The sequence below is a fragment of the Sciurus vulgaris genome (assembly GCF_902686455.1).
Source record: "Sciurus vulgaris genome assembly, chromosome: 4".
Taxonomy (NCBI): domain Eukaryota; kingdom Metazoa; phylum Chordata; class Mammalia; order Rodentia; family Sciuridae; genus Sciurus; species Sciurus vulgaris.
In genome coordinates this window covers 40,326,922-40,346,521 of record NC_136464.1, presented here as the reverse complement: position 1 = coordinate 40,346,521, position 19,600 = coordinate 40,326,922, and the positions used below count along the sequence as shown (strand labels likewise).

General features: G+C 37.9%; 2 protein-coding genes, 1 long non-coding RNA gene and 1 pseudogene across 5 annotated transcripts in view; 3 read left to right on the top strand and 1 right to left on the bottom strand.

The window, feature by feature from the left end:
- The window catches only part of LOC306660140, a 292,372-nt gene that overhangs the window by 37,787 nt on the left and 234,985 nt on the right, over window positions 1–19,600 (top strand). The window lies entirely within an intron of this gene.
- The window catches only part of LOC306660107 (interferon-induced protein with tetratricopeptide repeats 2-like), a 44,173-nt gene that overhangs the window by 13,739 nt on the left and 10,834 nt on the right, over window positions 1–19,600 (top strand). The gene's annotated exons all lie outside the window — the stretch shown is intronic.
- LOC306660124 (adaptin ear-binding coat-associated protein 1-like) lies at window positions 1,379–8,094 on the bottom strand (annotated as a pseudogene). The gene has a single exon. The product of its transcript is annotated as an adaptin ear-binding coat-associated protein 1-like (transcript).
- LOC306659021 (small integral membrane protein 30-like) lies at window positions 10,853–11,406 on the top strand. The gene has a single exon (XM_079136270.1). It carries the CDS (start codon window positions 11,022–11,024, stop codon window positions 11,208–11,210), a length of 189 nt encoding a protein of 62 aa, XP_078992396.1. The 5' UTR covers window positions 10,853–11,021; the 3' UTR covers window positions 11,211–11,406.

Here is a 19,600-nt window from a genome sequence, read left to right as displayed (position 1 = left end):
TGTTTCTTTGTTTGAGTAAAGGCATATCATTTGTGTAATCATAAATTTACATAGGGTAATGTTGTTTTTGATTCATTCTGTTATTTTTTTTTCTATACAGTCCTTCCTTCCTCCATTCTGGGTCCATATTTTTAATTACCATTGTTGCACCAATACAGCATACACTTTATATACATATATTCTAAACTTCATTTTCAGTTTTTCAACAATTCGAATACATAGTATCATATCATCTTGAGAATACAAAGAACACAACATGGAGGAAGATTGCGAAAATAGGTTCCCAGTAGTTAGTCACTAGTGATTCTACAGACTTTCTTTATAGTGTTTTCTGTTGGAATTTTAAAATGTCCTACTATGGCTCTGGAAGAATAGAGCTGCCTGAAAGGGACGTAAATGAAAAATATGGACCCAAAGTTAGAAAAAGTAAAGAATAAAATTCAGGAGAAATAATATATTTTGAACTAAACATAAGAACCTCCCTTCAGTCAGAATGTAAATATCCATAGGTGCTAAGGGAAGAAATCATATCCTCCCATTTAGTTCTCAAAATTGTCCACTAACAAACAAAATAGGTAGTGCCCACTCCTCTGAGGAGGTGAACTATCTTCCCAGCATCGTAAAAGGAATGGCAGGGCAGAGGGAAAGGAAAGTCGTGGGAGAGCAACTTGCTTGTAAGATACCCTGGCTGGTGGGTATCAAAGTCTAAGACAAAACCTGTCACAAGAAAAGCTGTGATTCTCGAACTTCCTTCATAAATGACATATATAGCCACTTTCCACTGAAGAGTTAGATGGATTGAAAAATTAATGTTTATGGAAAGTGGTCAGATACCCAGGTAGCAAGACAATTTGGGTACTGAATGAGAGTTAAATGCTTTCAACCTCTGTTCTACAGATCAGGTTAAAAACACAACTCTTCAAATTACATCAAATAAAGGTGTGAACACAAATTAATGCTGTGCTTCAAATGCAGCAAAGATGTGCAGCTGCAAGAAATTAAACACTTCTATAAAATATAACATGGAAAGCACAGCCCCTTGAACTTCTTTCCTTCCTGAAATACCCAAAGATGTCAAAGATGTTGCACTATTCAATAAACACAAGAGTAGTGGTGCCACCAATACAACCCTATTATCATAGGACAAGACATGTAAACATACAAGAAGGTGATGAGCTGTACCTAGTGCTGGATATTCATTGAATAGGACAAACCTGAAGGAAGCTTTATAGAAGAGACCCAGGACACCCATCTTTTTCCAAACCTACTCTTATCAAAATTCTGAATTTGTAAATACTGAGATCAGTCTGTCCATTTTTAGAGTCTTGGGTTAGTGGAAAAGAAAGATTCAAGGCTCTGTCTCCCCTGAAACAAATAGGGTTTCACAAGGACGCACACAAAGATCATGAGATGATTCTGAGATAAGTTCAAGAATTTAAAAGATGGAGAAAAATTTTACAAATTAGAGGTCATTTCCCCTCAAAAAGACACTGGTCTTTTGAACCCTGCATAGCCAGCCACAAGTATGGTAAGATCCACTGTTCTCCTGCACTGGTAATCACCAGGAAATAAGAGATACTCTCTTGGCTGTATAGCAATTAATAACATAGGAGAGTGACATAAATCAGCTTGAATGTAATGGAGAAGCTATGAAGAAGATCGTCCATTAATTTTGGTTTGGGGGAGGGAAGGGGTTCCTAACCTCCCTCACAGATTGGTGCCCTCAATGTCATTTTTATTCTTCAAGTCTGTCCTTACTGTCTTGCCAAGGCTATTCAAAACTGGACCCAGCTGGATGGTTGTGGTGCTTGGTTTAGAACAGAGCTGGATGCAGTGCTAAAGTCTCCCCAGAAGTCATTGCTTGCAGAAAACAGAACTGGTGCTGGTGTTGTGACAGGTGCAGGAGAATCCAAATCTAAAAGGATACCTGAATTACTACCTCCATGGTTAGATTTTTGAATGGGTGGTGAAGTGACATGATTACTGTGATAGCAACTGAGGAAGATGGTGGGGGAATAGTGACTTTGCCTCCAGGGGGAAGAGGAAGTAAGCTTAGGCCCCCAGCTCCTGCAGTCCTGGGCTTAGAAGCACCTCCTTTCTTGGTTGTAATGTTCCCAATACTCAATTTGATGACCTGTTTTTTCTTGAAGCCTAGACCCAACTTGGGATGAGTGTCCATTTCTTGAGATTCTTTGGAAATCTCAAGTTCCTGCTTTACCCACTTGAAGTGATTTTGCAAGGAGACATTAAAGTCAAAGGCATCTCCCCATCTGTGAATCCAATGCCAATGAATGCACTTTGCCCGGTACCATCCTGAATCCGAATAACAAAGTAGCGACTAGAATCTGTCACTGTCTCCACAGCAATACCAGGATATTGTTCTACTGCTGCCTGAGCAAAGAGCTCTCCTGAAATTTTATCTTCAAGTTTGATATAGGCAATCTTCCCTTTTGAAGTGATTCGGAGAGGACCAGTCCAATCAGATTGATCTAATTTCCAGTCAGATGCCCTGTAACTGCGGTTGGAGGCCTGGAGTGGAATCTGATAGACTGAGGTCAGGCTTCACACGCAGCACAGATTCATACTCCAACTCGGCTGCCATCTTGGCTCCGCTCTCTCCACTGAGATTTCATCTCACTCCTGACAGAATGGCAGCCATGGAGAGTGTAAATGATAATAAAATCTAAAGAGAATATGGAGAAAAAGGAACACTTTTATACTGACTACAATTAATACAACCACTTTGGAAATCAGTATGGAGACTCCTCAAAAGAGTTGGAATGGATCCATCAAATGACCAGTCCTTTGCATATATACTAAAGAATTAAAACCACATACTATGGTGACACATGAATGCCTATGTTTAGAGAAGTGAAATTCACAATTGGCAAACTATGGAAGCAGATGAGAGGATAAAGAAAATGTGGTATATATACACAATGGAGCTCTATTCAGTCATAAAGAAAAATGAGAGGTTTCTCAAGGTGGCAGAATAGAGGAGGTCACTTTCCTAGTTGCTCCTGTGGCATGAAACCAGGTAAGGAGACAGGCAGCTTTTCAGCAAGTGAAGTACTGGAGCCTTCAGGGACACTATAAATCCATGGGGTATAAACTCTACTGCCTCAGATCCATACTGTTAGATGGGTAGACCCAAAAAGACCATTAAAAAGCAAGGGAACAAATAGCCCCTAACAAACCAAAATATTCTAACAGAATCCGTTGACACCACAGTGGAAGAAATGTCAGAGAAGGAGTTTAGAACATACATGGTGAAAGGGACCTGAGAAGTAAAGAACGATATGAGGAGTGGAACCAGAGAAAATACTGGAAGTGAAAGATCACCTCAATAAACAAATAGTCTGAAAAAACAATCCAACAGAAATCTTCAAAAAGAAGGAATCTATAAGCCAAATGAAAAATTCATTTGAAAGCATCACCAATAGACTATATCACTTGAAAGACAGAGTTTCAGGGAATGAAGACAAAATAAATAAAATTGTAAACAAAGTTGACCATGGAGAAAAAATGTTAAGAGACCATAAACAGAAATTCCAAGAAATATGGGATAACCTAAAAAGATCAAATTTAAGATTTATTGGGAAAGATGAGCGCTCAAAGATACAAACAAAAGGAATGCACAATTGTTTCAATGAAATAATATCAGAAAATTTCCCAATGCTAAAAAAAGAGTTAGAAAATCAAATACAGGAGGTTTACAGGACCCCAAATATACAAAATTACAACAAACCCACACCAAGGCACATTATTATGAAAATTCCTAACATACAGAATAGGGATAGAATTTTAAACGCTGCCAAAAAAAAAAAATTTGACAGGCAACAATCATAGGGAAACTAATCCAGATCTCAGCTGATCTCTCAACCCAGACACTCAAAGCTAGGAGGTCTTACAAAAATATATACCAATCTCTGAAAGAAAATGGATGGTAGCCAAGGCTACAATACCCAGCAAAATTAAGCTTCAGAATTGATGATGAAATTAAAACCTTCCATGATAAACAAAAGTTAAGAGAATTCATAACTAGAAAGCCTATACCACAAAATACACTCAATATTTCATGAAGAAGAAATGAAAAATAAAAGTGAAAACCAGCAAAGGGAGGAACTACCCTAAAATAATAGCTATAAATTAAAGGAGAAACTAATTCAAACTAAAAACTAGAAATACATCAAAATATCAGGGAATAAAAATCATATCTCAGTAATTACATTAAATATAAATGAACTAAACTCATCAATCTAAGGACATAGACTGGCAGATTGGATTAAAAAACAAGACCCAAAAATATGCTGTCTCCAAGAGACTCAACCCCTTAGGCAAAAATACCCACAGACTGAAGGTAAAATGATGGGAAAAAACATATCATTCACATGGATCACATAAACAAGCAGGAGTTTCTATCCTCATATCAGATAAGTGGACTTCAAGCCAAAGTTAATCAGAAGAGACAAAGAAGGCCATTTCATACTGCTTAAGGGAATTATAGATCAATAAGACATAACAATCATAAATATTTATGCCCCAAACAATGGGGCATCATTGTACATCAAACAAACTCTTCTCAATTTCAAGAAGCAAATAGACCACAACACAATAATACTGGGTAACTTAAACACACCTCTCTCACTGCTACACAGATCTTCTAAACAAAAACTAAATAAAGAAACTATAGAACTAAATACAATCAATAATCTAGACTTCACAGACATATGTAAAATATTTCATCCATTGATGAATAAATACACTTTCTTCTCAGCAGCACATGAATCCCTCTCTTAAAATAGACCATATCTTAGGCCACAAGATACATTATGTCATCAGCAAATAGGGATAGTTTGAGTTAGATATATTATTTCCTAGCAAATACAAAAAAAAAAAATAGAGATAATACTCTACATTCTATCAGATCAAATGAACTGAAATTAGAAATCAATGATAAAATAAAAAATAGAAGTTACTCTAACACCTGGAGACTAAATAATACTCTATTGAATGATGAATGAATAGCAGAAGAAATCCTGGATGAAATTAAACAATACTTAGAGGTAAATGAAAATACTGATACAACATATCAAAATCTCTTGGAAACTATGAAGGCAGTTCTAATAATAAAGTTCATTGCATTGAGCTCATTCATTAAAAGAATAGAAAGTCAACAAATAAATAACCTAACATTACATCTCAAAGCCCTAAAAAAAAAAAAAAAGAACAAATCAGTAGAAGACAGGAAATAATTAAAATCAAAACTGAAAGCAATGAAATTGAAACAAAAGAAACAATCAAAAAATTGACAAAACAAAAAGTTGTTTCTTTGAAAAAATAAAATTGATAAACCCTTAGCCAAGCTAACAAAGAGAAAGAGAAAATTCAAATTACTAAAAGTGTGATGAAAAAAGGAAATATCATGACAGACATTACTGAAATACATATGATAATCACAACCTATTTTGAAATCTTATATTTTAATAAAACAGCAAATCCTGAAGGTATGGACAAATTTCTAGAGTCATAAGACCTACCCAAAGAGAATCGGGAGGACACAGAAAATTTTAAAAGATCAGTTTCAAGCAATGAAACTGAAGACTCCATCAAAAACCTACCAAGAAAGAAAAGCCCAAGACCAGACAGATTCTCGGCTGAGTTCTACTAGACTTTTAAAGAAGAACTAATATCAATCCTCCTCAAATTATTCCATGAAATAGAAAAGGAAGGACCCTTCCAAACTCATTCTATGAAGCTAGTATCACTCTGATACCAAAACCAAAGACTCATCAAGAAAACTTAAGACCAATATCTCTAATGAAAACAAATGCAAAAATTCTTAGTAAAATACTGACAAATCCTATATAAAACCATATTAAAAAGATAGTGCACCATGATCAAGTGGGGTTCATCCCAGAGATGCAAGGTTTGTTCAACATACAGAAATCAATAAACATAATTCATCAAATCTACAGAGTTAAAGACAGGAATCACATGGTAGTCTGAATAGATGCAGAAAAAGCATTTGACAAAATTCAGCATTCATTCATGTTCAAAACACTAAAAAAACTAGGGATAGTAGGAACATACTTCAACATTGTAAAAGCTGTATATGCTAAATCCAAAGTCAACATTATTCAAAATGGAGAAAAACTGAAAGCATTCCCTGAGAAAATTGGAATAAGACAGGGATGCCCTCTTTCACCACTTCTATTCAACATAGTCCTGGAAACTCTGGCCAGAGCAATTAGACAGAAGAAAGAAATTAAAGGGATACAAAGAGGAAAAGAAAAACTCAAACTATCCCTATTTGCTGATGTCATGATTCTTTATTTAGAAGACCCAAAACACTCCACCAGAAAACTCTGAGAAGTCATAAATGAATTTAGCAAAGTAGCAGGATATAACATTAACACCTACAAATCAAATGCATTTCTGTACATCAGTGATGAATCCTCTGAAAGAGAAATTAGGAAAACTACCCCATTCACAATAGCCTCAAAATAAAATAAAATAAAATAAAATACTTGAGAATCAATCTAACAAAAGAGGTAAAAGACCTCTACAATGAAAACTATAGAACACTAAAGAAAGACATTGAAGAAAAATTTAGAAGATGAAAAGATCTCCCATGTTTTTGGATAGGCAGAATTAATATTGTCAAAATGGCCATACTACCAAAAGCGTTATACAGTTTTAATGCAACTCCTATTCAGGTTCCAATGGTGTTCTTCATAGAAATAGAAAAAGGAGTCATGAAATTCATCTGGAAAAATAAGAGGCCCAGAATAGCCAAAGTAATCCTTAGCAAGAAAAGTGAAGCAGGATCTTAAGTATCACAATACCAGATCTTAAGTTATACTACAGAACTGTAGTAACAAAAACAGCACAGTACTGGCACCAAAACAGACATGAAGATCCATAGTACAGAATAGAAGACACTGAGACAAACCCACATAAATACAGTTCTCTCATGCTAGACAAAGACATCATAAATATACATTGGAGAAAAGATAGCCTATTTAACAAATGGTACTGGGAGAACTGGAAATCCATATATAATAAAATGAAGTTAGACCCCTACCTCTCACCCTGCACAAAACTCAACTCTAGGTGGATCAAGGCACATCTGGGCACCTAATAGAAAAAAAGTAGGCTTAACTTTCCATAATGTTGGCTTAGGAACTGAATTCTTCAAAAGGACTCCGAAGTGCACAAAATAAAATCAAGAATTAATAAATGGGATGGATTCAAACTCAAAAGCTTCTTCTCAACAAAGGAAACAATCAAGAACCTGAAGACAGAACCTACAGAATGGGAGAAAATCTTTGTCACTTGCACCTCAGATACAGCATTAATTTCCAGGATATATTAAGAACTCTAAAAACTTAACACCAAAAAAACAAATAACCCAATCAGTAAATGGGCAAAGAAACTGAACAGACACTTCACAGTAAAAGAAATACAATCTATCAACAAATATATGAAAAAATGTACAACATCTCTAGCAATTAGAGAAATGCAAATGAAAACTACACTGAGATTCCATCTCATTCCAGTCAGAATGGCAATTATCAAGAATATAAACAACAATAAATGTTGGAAAGGATGTGGGGAAAAAGGTACACTCATACATTTCTGGTGGGAATGCAAAATGGTGTAACCACTCTGGAAAGCAGTATGGAGATTCCTCAGAAAACTTGGAATAGAACCACCATTTGGCCCAGTTATCCCACTCATCTTGTCGGTATATACCCAAAGGACTTAAAATCAGCATACTATAGCGACATGTCCACGTCAATGTTCACAGCAGCTCAATTCACAATAAACTATGGAACCAACCTAGGTGCCCTTCCACAGATGAATGGATTTTTTAAAAAGTGGTATATATACACAGTGGAATATTACTCAACCATAAAGAAAAGAGAAATTATGGCATTTGCTGGTAAATGGGTGGAGCTGGAGAATATGCTAAGTGAAATAAGTCAATCTCAAAAAAACCAAAGGCTGAATGTTCTCTTTGATATGCAGACACTGACTAACCATAGGCTGAGGGGAGGCAGGAGTGGAGGTTCACAGGATTGGACAAGGGATGAGGGGAATGGTTATGGGAAAGAGAGTAGAATGAATTGGATATAAGTTTCCTATGTTCATATATTAATACACGTCCAGTATAACTCCACATCACGTACAACCAGTAGAATGGGAAGTTATATTCCATGTATCATGATACATAAAAATTCTGTTGTATACAACTAAATAGAATGAATTTTTTAAAAAAAATTAAAAATAAAAAAGGAATGTAAGATGATACCAAAGCAAAAAAAGAAAGAAAAAAAGGAAATTATGTCATTTATGGAAAAATGAATGGAACTTGAAAAGATTGTGTTAAGTGAAATAAGCCAAACTCAGAAGGTCTTGGGTCTTGTGTTTTCTCTCATATGTGGAAGCTAGAGAGGAAAAGAATGGTGGGGGAAGGGGATCCCATGGAAACTGAAGGGAAGATCAGTGAAGTAGAGGAAAGGGGCCAGGGGGTTGTGGGTTAGGGGAAGGGGAAATGTTGGGAAATGATATTGGCCAAACTATAGTTTTAAATCATAGGTATACAAATACCACCATTATGTATTATAATACACCACATTAAAAATATGGGAAAAAATGTAGGTGGTGAGCAGGGCTGGGACACAGCACAGTAAGGTAAACAGGGCACTTAAGGTACATTTAAGGAGGTATTCAGTCTTGGGGTTGTATAATAGCGTTTTGCACCATCCTGAGAATGAAAGTCTCCTTACATTTCATATCTTAGCCCCTCACTTAGTTCACTCTAGTCCTGGTTTTGGAGTTAGCCTACCAGCATTGTAGAAACAAAGATCCTCCATTTACAAGTGTACCATCCTGCTCAAATTACTTAATCCCTTTGTAGTCTGTTTCCTGACACCTAAAAATGAGTTAACCACTAAATATGCCATAAAGCTGTTTCAGGGATTAAACACAATAATAGATAACAACGTAGAACAAATAAAACGGTTCCTGACATGCAGTCTGTAATTAACTAAAAGACTGTCATAGAGGTCAAAGGAAATACCATTTATAAGGGAAACAAAGAATTGCATTTCAGGTACAGTGAGTCATGTGGCCCTGGATGGTGCCCCAAAGGGCAAGTGCAGGAAAGAATTTTTATAGATTTTCACACACAAAAAAAGTTGTTTTCAGAGGTAATTTATTGTCTGGGCAGAAATTCTAAATTGCAAAACCATTCTAATTGTCTGTTAGGCATTCTAGTTAGTCTGTTAGGGTTCTCTCTGCAGGGAGATGTTGAAGGCCAGCAGATACTAACTCCAGTTGTTTACTAGGTTTTGAATACTCTGTGGTTTGACTTTTAGCCAGTAAGACTGCATTCCTCTCTTTACCACCTGTCTGACTTCCAGAAAGTTTTAACCTCCATTTCTTTGTTTTTTTTCCCACTGGATCAATAAATGTTCTTTATCTTTATTTTCACTTGAATTATTCTCAAAACATGAGAAACACAGAACAATGTCTAACACCTGGTTGGAATTCAATAAACATTGACTGAGTGAATTAATGAGTGAATAATTAATGGGTTTATGAATGCATAAGAAAGGATCCATGAACATGGATGAATGGACGGACAGGCAAAATAGGTCATCTGAGTTCAATTTCCCTGGACCACTCCTCAGCTATTTAGAAAAATATGAAGAAAACAGAGGGAAAAAAAATCACTGACTGATTATTGACAATTATCTCTAAATGAAAACGTTATTTGAAATAAATCTCTGTTGCTCATGATTAGCTCTGGGGTTGGAGGCAGCAAGGTACCTTCTTTCATCTGTTCTTTTATCTTCAAAAAGAAAAAAAAAAGCACAATTTGCAGATTGAATTTACCTGGTGTCTTCTACTCCGTGGTTCTTCTGGGCATAAATACCGCCCCCCTCCCCACATCCCAGTGGAAGCTCCCCTGGTTCCTGTTGTGGCTTTCCTTTTATCCTGTTCCAGCCTCACTTCTCTGTGTTGCAAAGGTAGCTTGAAAGTGTGGCGAACACATAGAAGTTAGGCCCAAGAGATGCCACACTGCCATTTGGAGAACCCCTCTTAAGCTCCTGCCTCTCTTCTCAGTTTCCCTTTCCTCCATTGGAGGTATGAAGGAGGCACAGGGCCAAAGCCCTAGTGAGTCCAGTCAGAGGGTCACAGCTGAGAAAGAAGGACAATTCTTTCCAAAATCACTTAAGTTTCTGTTCCTCAGGGAGTTTTAACAAGCTGGGTTTCATTTTCTCGGTTTTCATGATTCCCTATCTACGCTGAAAAGAAAAAGAAGAACAAGTCACAAGACTAGTCCTCTGCATAGCTGGACTGATTCCAGAGCTAAAATCCAAAGCAAGAGTGGCAGAGATTTGAGTCATCTTGCTGAGAGGATCTGTAAACAAAACTATGAGATAAGCCTTTCTGCTCCAGTGTGTCAGAGAGGTGTGGGGGAGAGCCACTAACACTTATTGACAGCTTGCCGTTTGCCAGGTGTCAGTCCTGGGCTTTTCTTTTATCTAATTTAATCCTTAAAATAAACATGTGATAGGAAGCAGAGACAGAGAAAATCTAAGTAACATTCCCAAGGCCACACAGCTAGGAAGTTGTGCTCCCTCCTCCCATTTTTTTGTTTGTTTGTTTGTTTTTTGTTTTACTTTAGAGCTGGAGGATCTGACAAGATTTTATTAGTTTGGAATATTACCCCCAAAATATAAAAGCACAAAGATAGGCGTCAAATAGTTCTTTATGCTTTGGAAAAACAAAAAACAAAAATCTAATAAAATAAGCTTAGGTTAAAATAGTAATAATAAAAGCACATGAAATATATATTGTGGATTCCTGTAGTGGATGTGTCCTGGAAGGAGGTGTCATGTTAACCTCTTAGCCTCAGCATCTGGAACTCCAGAAAGGGGAAATTTCAAGACAGAATTTCATACAAACATTCCTTTGGAACCTCCAACCCTCAAGATCCCAAGGTCATGACCTCAGTTTCAACAGAGTTGCTCTTAGTCCTCATTTCATTGTTTTTTGTTTCCCCACTTGTTGAAGCAGTAAGAGTAGGAGATGCAATCGCCCTTTTGTTAGGGGTGGTCAGCAGTATTGCAGGCATCTGTGCTTGCCTTGGTGTGTCTGCACGGAAGAGAAATGAAAGATGTGACCAGATGTGACTTTCAAGGGCCTCCTGAATCAAACTTTGCCCTGAAAACTTTTGGGTTATTGAGGTTAAACCTGAGCATTGGACTGTAAAGTTCTCAACAAACCGTAATGCTTCCACGGTCTTAGTTGTTTTCCAAGAAATGGGAACAAGTAGATCATTAAGTGGGAAAAATGTTCTCTTTATATCAATTAATAAACTGAAAAAATACAGCCTATATATTGTATTTGCTGCTTAGAAAGAGAGTCAAAGAAATTAGATGGTTCAAGTTTACATTAGTGTAACAGTGGTCTACTTGCCCTTTTGAATATAGCTCTGAGGCTTATTTTTAAAAAAGGAGAAGTTTTCCTTTTTCTCTTTTCCTGTTCCCCCTCCCTAACCCGGGGGCAGAGAACAAGATTACCCTGAGTTTTCTGTGCTCCACAGGAAGGAGATGGCTGCTGAGGATCTGGGAGACCATCTCCCAAATTAACAAGTGAATCTTAACGTGATGTGGAGGCCAGGCACCCTGGGACCCCCTGCCAGGGCACACCTGGAATGTAGCCCTTGGTACGATGTGTGTACTTGAGGCTTCAGTGCTTTGAGAATAAACTGAGACCTGGCTCTTCTCCACACTACCCCTTCTGCCTTTTCCTACGGCATGTCTTCTCCTTTCCTCTTAGCTTATTGAAAGTTGAATCTGCCACCAGCTTAGTCAAAAGAGGTTGTTCTCTAGAAAGAAGGCAGGTAGAATTAGCAGATGAATGAAGAGTGTGAGGGATTCCTGAGCAGTCTTGGAGTTGGGGACCAGTTTTTGAGAAGTATCCAGGGATTAACTCTTTATTTGAGTGGCAGGAAGAAGGAAGAAGGAAACGCAGAAATCTCTACTGCTGGAAGAATTCCAGCTTTCCAGGGCAGTGGTGGAAGCCAAGGTCCTGCCATTATCCTCAGTTGGAGACTAAGAATGTAACCAAAGCACAAAGAACAATAGAAAACGACCAGTGGTGAAATCCACCCATTTCCTGAAAAATGGGAAAATATAAACCCACAACCTAAAAGAGTTCCTCCCCTGCTCCCAGAGAAGTACAGAATTGACAGAATGAGAAGGGGTTCCCAGCTCAAATTTGGTGAAGGGTATAAGCACTGTGCTTAATAAGGAAGTGGGCCGTGGTGGCCCCAGGATTACTGTGAGTGAAAAAGCAACTGAACACTGCAGTTTGGACAATAAACGAGGCCAGGATTTGAGCTGTGGCATGATACATCTGGTCAACTTCTTTGACCCAGGAATTCTATTTTTTGGAATGCATTCTACGGAAAGATTCACAAAATTATACAAGATATGTGTACAATGATATTTACTACAGCACTGTTTGTAACAGTGATCATCTGAAAGTGACTTAAAAGCCCAAAGAGGATTCATTAATTATTAAAGTGTGTCTTTTAAATATTAGTCTTGAAAAATAGCAATATATACACTGATATGGAAAGATATCCAAGATTTATCTTTGAATTGAAAACTAAAAACTAAAAATGCAAAACAGCATGAATAAAGTGGATGTGGCATATTATATCTCAAGTTCAACTTTGTATATTTATTTTGTCTACATTGATGTATTTTTTAATATACACATATTTCTTATTTTTTATAATTAGAGAATATATGAAGACAGGCAAAAAATTTAAAGGGATGGGGATATAGCAAAGAAAAACAAATTAATACGAAGACTCTCTCACCATAGTTAGAAAAAAATAAAAATGCTTTAAGGCAACCAGGAAATGAAACAGAAGAGATCCTTGAGAAATTGGAAAGAAGAGGAAGGGTGTCTCAGGGCCTTCTCCCTCTGTCTTCAACTACTTCTCTCAAGTGTTAACACTGTTGAATTTCAATCTAGTAGTCCTCCTATCCAAGTCTTCACTTTTCATGGATTCAGCCATCCAAGGTCAATTATAGTCCAAAAATATTAAATGGAAAATTCCAGAAATCAGCAACTGACAGTTTTAAATTACACACCACTCTGAATAGCATAATAAACTCTCCTACCATTCTGCTCTGTCCCAACCAGGACATGAATCATCTCTTTGTCTTGTGTATCCATGCTGTGTACGCTCCCTGACTATTAGTCACTCTATAGCTGTCTCAGTTCTCAGACTGATTGACGACCAAGGTATCACAGTGCTTGTGTTCAAATAACTCTTACTTAATAATGGCCCCAAAGTGGAAGAATATTCATGATGACAATTCGAATATGCTGAAGAGAAGTCACAAAGTGCTTCCTTGAAGTGAAAAGATAAAGTTAATCACAGGTACATACCTTATATAGGGAATGTATGTATAGGGAAAAAATAGTACGTATATAGTTCTGTACTATCTGAGGTTTCAGGCATCCACTGGAGATCTCAGAACATATTCCCCCAGGATAAGGGGGATTGCCACACAGCTTGCAGAAGTTTCCACCCCGAGTGGGATCTCTCCTAGTTGAAGAGAACCTCTATTTCTAATTCTGAGACTAGCCGACTCAGGAACCTTCCAGTTCTCAGTTGGTCCCATCTGAATCTGCTCATCCTCAGACTGCCACATGATCTCATGTTGGTTCTGCTACTTTGGGTCATGACCATATTTATAAGTTGAAATTTGGGGATTTCTTCACCTTCTAGTTTTAGTACTGATGTAATTTGTGAGAACTTTTTCTTCTGACCCCCTTTTCTCTTTAGAGTTCCAGAAGAGGTAGATATTTCTGAACTGAGCTGTCCCAATGTTCCTTTAATGGTACCATTTCTGAAATGGGGTTTAATGGTCTATTTTGGAAAGCATAGATGAATAATGACTCTTTCTTTCTCTTTGCATCCTAGCTATGGTAACCCAATTTCCCTTAAAAACAAAAACAAAACAAAATTTTAAAAACCCTCTTACCTCAGGTTTTATAGGTAAAATGTCTTGGATAAAGAAATATAAAAGGAAAAGCACATTAGTATATTTCCAACTGTGATCTTACTACAGAGGAAATCATAAATAACTGTGATTTAAAAACCCAAGTGGCTAGAGGAGGAGCTGCGCGGCGAGCTGTTTGGACTCAGAGCAACCAGTCCTGAACACCGGGGCCTGCCTGGAGGAGGAGGAAGAGGAGGAGGAGCGCGGCCACTTGGACTCGGAGTGACTGTACCACAGCTACAGGCAGTCGCCAGAGGAGGAGCTGCGCGGCGAGCTGTTTGGACTCAGAGAGACCGCTTCTGAACACCGGGGGGGGGGGGGCTACCTGGAGGAGGAGGAGGAGCGTGGCGGGTCGCTTGGACTCGCAGTGACTGCATCAGAGCTCCAGGCGGCTGCTCAGAGGAGGAGGCGAGTGGTGAGTTGTTTGGACTCAAAGCAACCGCTCCTGAACACCAGGGGGCTGCCCAGAGGAGGAGGAGGAACAGGGTGGGTCACTTGGACTCGGAGTGACTGCCCACGGCTACTGGCGGTTGGTGGGAGGAGGAGGCATGCAGTGAGTTGCTTGGACTCCTAGTGACTGCACCGGAACACCAGGTGGCTGTCCGGAGGAAGAGGCGTGTGGCGGGTCACTGGGACTCGGAGCGATTGTACGGGGCTCCAGGTGGCTGCTCAGAGGAGGGGCCACATACCTAGGCGATTAGGTGCACAGCAGGGTCCCAGGACCTAGGTGGCTTCTTGGTGGAAGAGCCACACAGAGACACACTTAGGGGTGGAGCGAAGGTTCCAGGACTGCAGGCAGATTCTCTGAGGAGGGGCAGCCCAAGGAGACTCATCTGCGAAGGGTGAGGCTCCCAGGCCCAGGAGGTAGGTCCGGGCCCCTGGGAACGTTGCAGAGGAAGGCAGCCCAGCCCAGGCGGTAGCTGTAGATTGAGGGGAACCTCTAGGAGGGGAACTGACAAGGGAGACCTCCCCACCGGGTGAGTCTTCCCTGCCGGGTGAACTTTTCCCACAAGGACGGTAAAACCAGAGACACAGGCCCAAACAGGCCTTGCCTCAGCCTGCAGCTAGTTCCCCTTTGGATGACCATTGGTCAACAAGTTGAGGCACCTCTCCCACTAGCAGGGAATATACCCCACCTGAAGGCCACCACCCCTAGAGAGGCAGCTTTCTGGTGGAGCACCGCATTATCAACTTCCTCCAAGACTTCAGCCCACTGAAGGCTAAGAGGGGATATACTAGAAATCTTCAGGGACATGATAAGTCAATAGAGGAAATCTGCAATATCTCAGCAGTCCATTGATACCTGAACAATATGAGAAAACAAGGGAAGAAAATGCCCCAAACAAATCTAGATGTTACATCAATAAAACCCAATGACAGCATGGCAGAAGAAATGATAGAAAAGGAGTTCAGAATGTACACAATTAAAATGATTAGGGAAGCAAACGATGAGATGAAACAGCAAATGCAGGCACTGAATGATGAGATGAAAGAGCAAATGCAGGCATTGAATGATTGCACCAATCGACAGTTAAAAGAGCAAATACAGGAAGCAAAAGATCATTTCAATAAAGAGTTAGAGATATTGAAAAAAAAACAAACAGAAATCCTTGAAATGAAGGAAACAATAAACCAAATTAAGAACTCCATAGAAAGCATATCCAATAGGATAGAACACCTGGAAGACAGAATCTCAGACATTGAAGACAAAATATTTAACCTTCAAAACAAAGTTGAACAAACAGAGAAGATGGTAAGAAATCATGAACAGAATATACAAGAACTATGGGATATCATGAAAAGGCCAAATTTAAGAATTATTGAGATTGAGGAAGGCTTAGAGAAACAGACCAAAGGAATGAACAATCTATTCAATGAAATAATATCAGAAAATTTCCCAAATCTGAAGAATGAAATGGAAAATCAAGTTCAAGAGGCTTATAGGACTCCAAATACACAAAAATTATAACAGACCCACACCAAGGCACATTATAATGAAAATACCTAACATACAAAATAAAGACAGAATTTTAAAGGCTGTGAGAGAAAAGAACCAAATTACATTCAGGGGAAAACCAATACGGATATCAGCAGATTTTTCAATCCAGACCCTAAAAGCTAGAAGGGCCTGGAACAACATTTACCAAGCCCTGAAAGAAAATGGATGCCAACCAAGAATCTTATACCCAGCAAAACTTACCTTCAAATTTGACGATGAAATAAAATCCTTCCATGATAAACAAAAGCTAAAAGAATTTACAAAAAGAAAGCCAGCATTACAGAACATTCTCAGCAAAATACTCCATGAGGAAGAGATGAAAAACAAAGAAGCAAATCAGCAAAGGGAGGAATTATCCTAAAGGAATTGTCAAATAAAGGAGGAACCAAGTCGTGTCAAATAAATAAATAAATTAAATTAAATTAAATAAATGAACCAAATGACTGGGAATACAAATCATATCTCAATAATAACCCTGAATGTTAGTGGCCTGAATTCATCAATCAAAAGACATAGACTGGCAGATTGGATTAAAAAGAAAGATCCAACAATATGTTGCCTGCAAGAGACTCACCTCATAGAAAAAGATACCCACAGACTAAAGGTGAAAGGATGGGAAAAAACATACCATGCACATGGACTCAGCAAAAAAGCTGGAGTATCCATCCTCATTTCAGATAATGTGGACTTCAAGCCAAAGTTAGCCAGAAGGGATAAAGAAGGACATTTCATACTGCTTAAGGGAAGCATAAATCAGCAAGATATAACAATCATAAACATCTATGCCCCAAACAGTGGGTCATCCATGTATGTCAAACAAATCCTTCTCAATTTCAGAAACCAAATAGACCATAACACAATAATACTAGGTGATTTTAACATGCCTCTCTCACCACTGGACAGATCTTCCAAACAAAAATTGAAAACAGAAACCATAGATCTCAATAACACAATCAATAATTTAGACTTAACAGACATTTATAGAGTATACCATCCAACCAAGAGTGAATACACTTTCTTCTCAGCAGCACATGGATCCTTCTCTAAAATAGACCATATATTATGCCACAAAGCTAATGTTAGCAAATACAAGAAGATAGAGACACTACCTTGTATTCTATCAGATCATAATGGATTGAAGTTAGAAATAAATGAAAGAGTAAAAAACAGAAACTACTCCAACACCTGGAGATTAAACAATATGCTATTATATGATGAATGGATAACAGAAGATATTAGGAAGGAAATTAAAAAATTCTTAGAGATAAATGAGAACAAAGAAACATCATACCAAAATGTCTGGGACACTATGAAAGCAGTACTTAGAGGAAGATTTATTTCATGCGGCGCATTTAATAAAAGAAGTAAAACTCAACAAATAAACGACCTAACACTACAGCTCAAAGCCCTAGAAAAAGAAGAACAGACCAGTACCAAAAGAGGTAGAAGACAGGAAATAGATAAACTCAGAGCTGAAATCAACAAAATTGAAACAAAAGAAAACAATACAAAAAATTGACAAAATAAATAGTTGGTTCTTCAAAAAAATAAACAAAATTGATAAACCTTTAGCCACACTAACAAAGAGAAGACGAGAGAAAACCCAAATCACTAAAATTCGTAATGAACAAGGAAATATCACAACAGACACGATTGAAATACAAAACATAATTAGAAGCTGTTTTGAAAATCTATATTCCAACAAAATAGAAAATTTTGACGACACCAACAGGTTTCTAGAGACATATGAATTGCCTAAACTGAACGAGGAGGACATACACAATTTAAATAGACCAATTTCAAGTAACGAAATAGAAGAAGTCATCAAAAGCCTACCAACAAAGAAAAGTCCGGGACCAGATGGATTCTCAGCCGAGTTCTACAAAAATCTTTAAAGAAGAGCTCATTCCAATACTTCTCAAAGTATTCCGTAAAATAGAAGAGGAGAGAACCCTCCCAAACTCATTCTATGAAGCCAATATCACACTGATACCTAAACCAGACAGAGACACATCAAGGAAAGAAAATTTCAGATCAATATCCTTAATGAACATCGACGCAAAAATTCTCAACAAAATTTTAGCAAATCGCATACAAAAACATATTAAAAAGATAGTGCACCATGATCAAGTGGGTTTCATCCCAGGGATGCAAGGTTGGTTCAACATCAGGAAATCAATAAATGTCATTCACCATATCAATAGACTTAAAGTCAAGAATCACATGATTATTTCAATAGATGCAGAAAAAGCATTTGATAAAATACAGCACCCCTTCATGCTCAAAACACTAGAAAAAATAGGGATAGTGGGAACATTCCTTAATATTGTAAAGGCTATCTATGCTAAGCCCATGGCTAATATCATTCTAAATGGTGAAAAACTGAAAGCATTCCCCCTAAAAACTGGTACAAGGCAGGGATGCCCTCTTTCACCACTTCTATTCAATATCGTCCTTGAAACTCTAGCCAGAGCAATTAGACAGACCAAAGAAATTAAAGGGATACAAATAGGAAAAGAAGAATTCAAACTATCCCTATTTGCTAATGATATGATTATATACTTAGAGGAACCAGGAAATTCCACCAGAAAACTTTTAGAACTCTTAAGTGAATTCAGTAAAGTAGTGGGATATAAGATCAATGCACATAAACCCAATGCATTTTTATACATAAGTGACGAATCTTTGGAAAGAATAATTAGGAAAACTACCCCATTCACAATAGCCTTGAAAAAAATAAAATACTTGGGAATCAATCTCACAAAAGAGGTGAAAGACCTCTACAATGAGAACTACAGAACACTAAAGAAAGAAATTGAAGAAAACCTTAGAAGATGGAAAGATCTCCCATGTTCTTGGATAGGCAGAATTAATATTGTCAAAATGGCCATACTACCTAAAGTGCTATACAGATTCAATGCAATTCCAATTAAAATCCCAATGATGTACCTTACAGAAATAGAGCAAGCAATTATGAAATTCATCTGGAAGAATAAGAAACCCAGAATAGCTAAAGCAATCCTTAGCAGGAAGAGTGAAACAGGGGGTATCACAATGCCACATCTTCAACTCTACTACAAAGCAATAGTAACAAAAACGGCATGGTATGGTACCAAAATAGAAAGGTAGATCAATGGTACAGAATAGAGGACAAGGACACAAACCCAAATAAATACAATTTTCTTATACTAGACAAAGGTGCCAAAAATATGCAATGGAGAAAAGATAGCCTCTTCAACAAATGGTGCTGGGAAAACTGGAAATCCATATGCAACAGAATGAAACTAAACCCATATCTCTTACCATGCACGAAACTAAACTCAAAATGGATTAAGAACCTCAGAATCAGACCAGAGACCCTGCAGATTATAGAAGAAAAAGTAGGTCCAGATCTTCAACATGTCGGCTTAGGACCAGACTTCCTCAACAGGACCCCCATAGCACAAGAAATAAAAGCAAGAATCAATAACTGGGATATATTCAAACTAAAAAGTTT

What these genes read in the sequence shown, in the direction of transcription:
- LOC306659021 (XM_079136270.1), top strand. Translation starts at nt 11,022, where the DNA reads ATGACCTCAGTTTCAACAGAGTTGCTCTTAGTCCTCATTTCATTGTTT.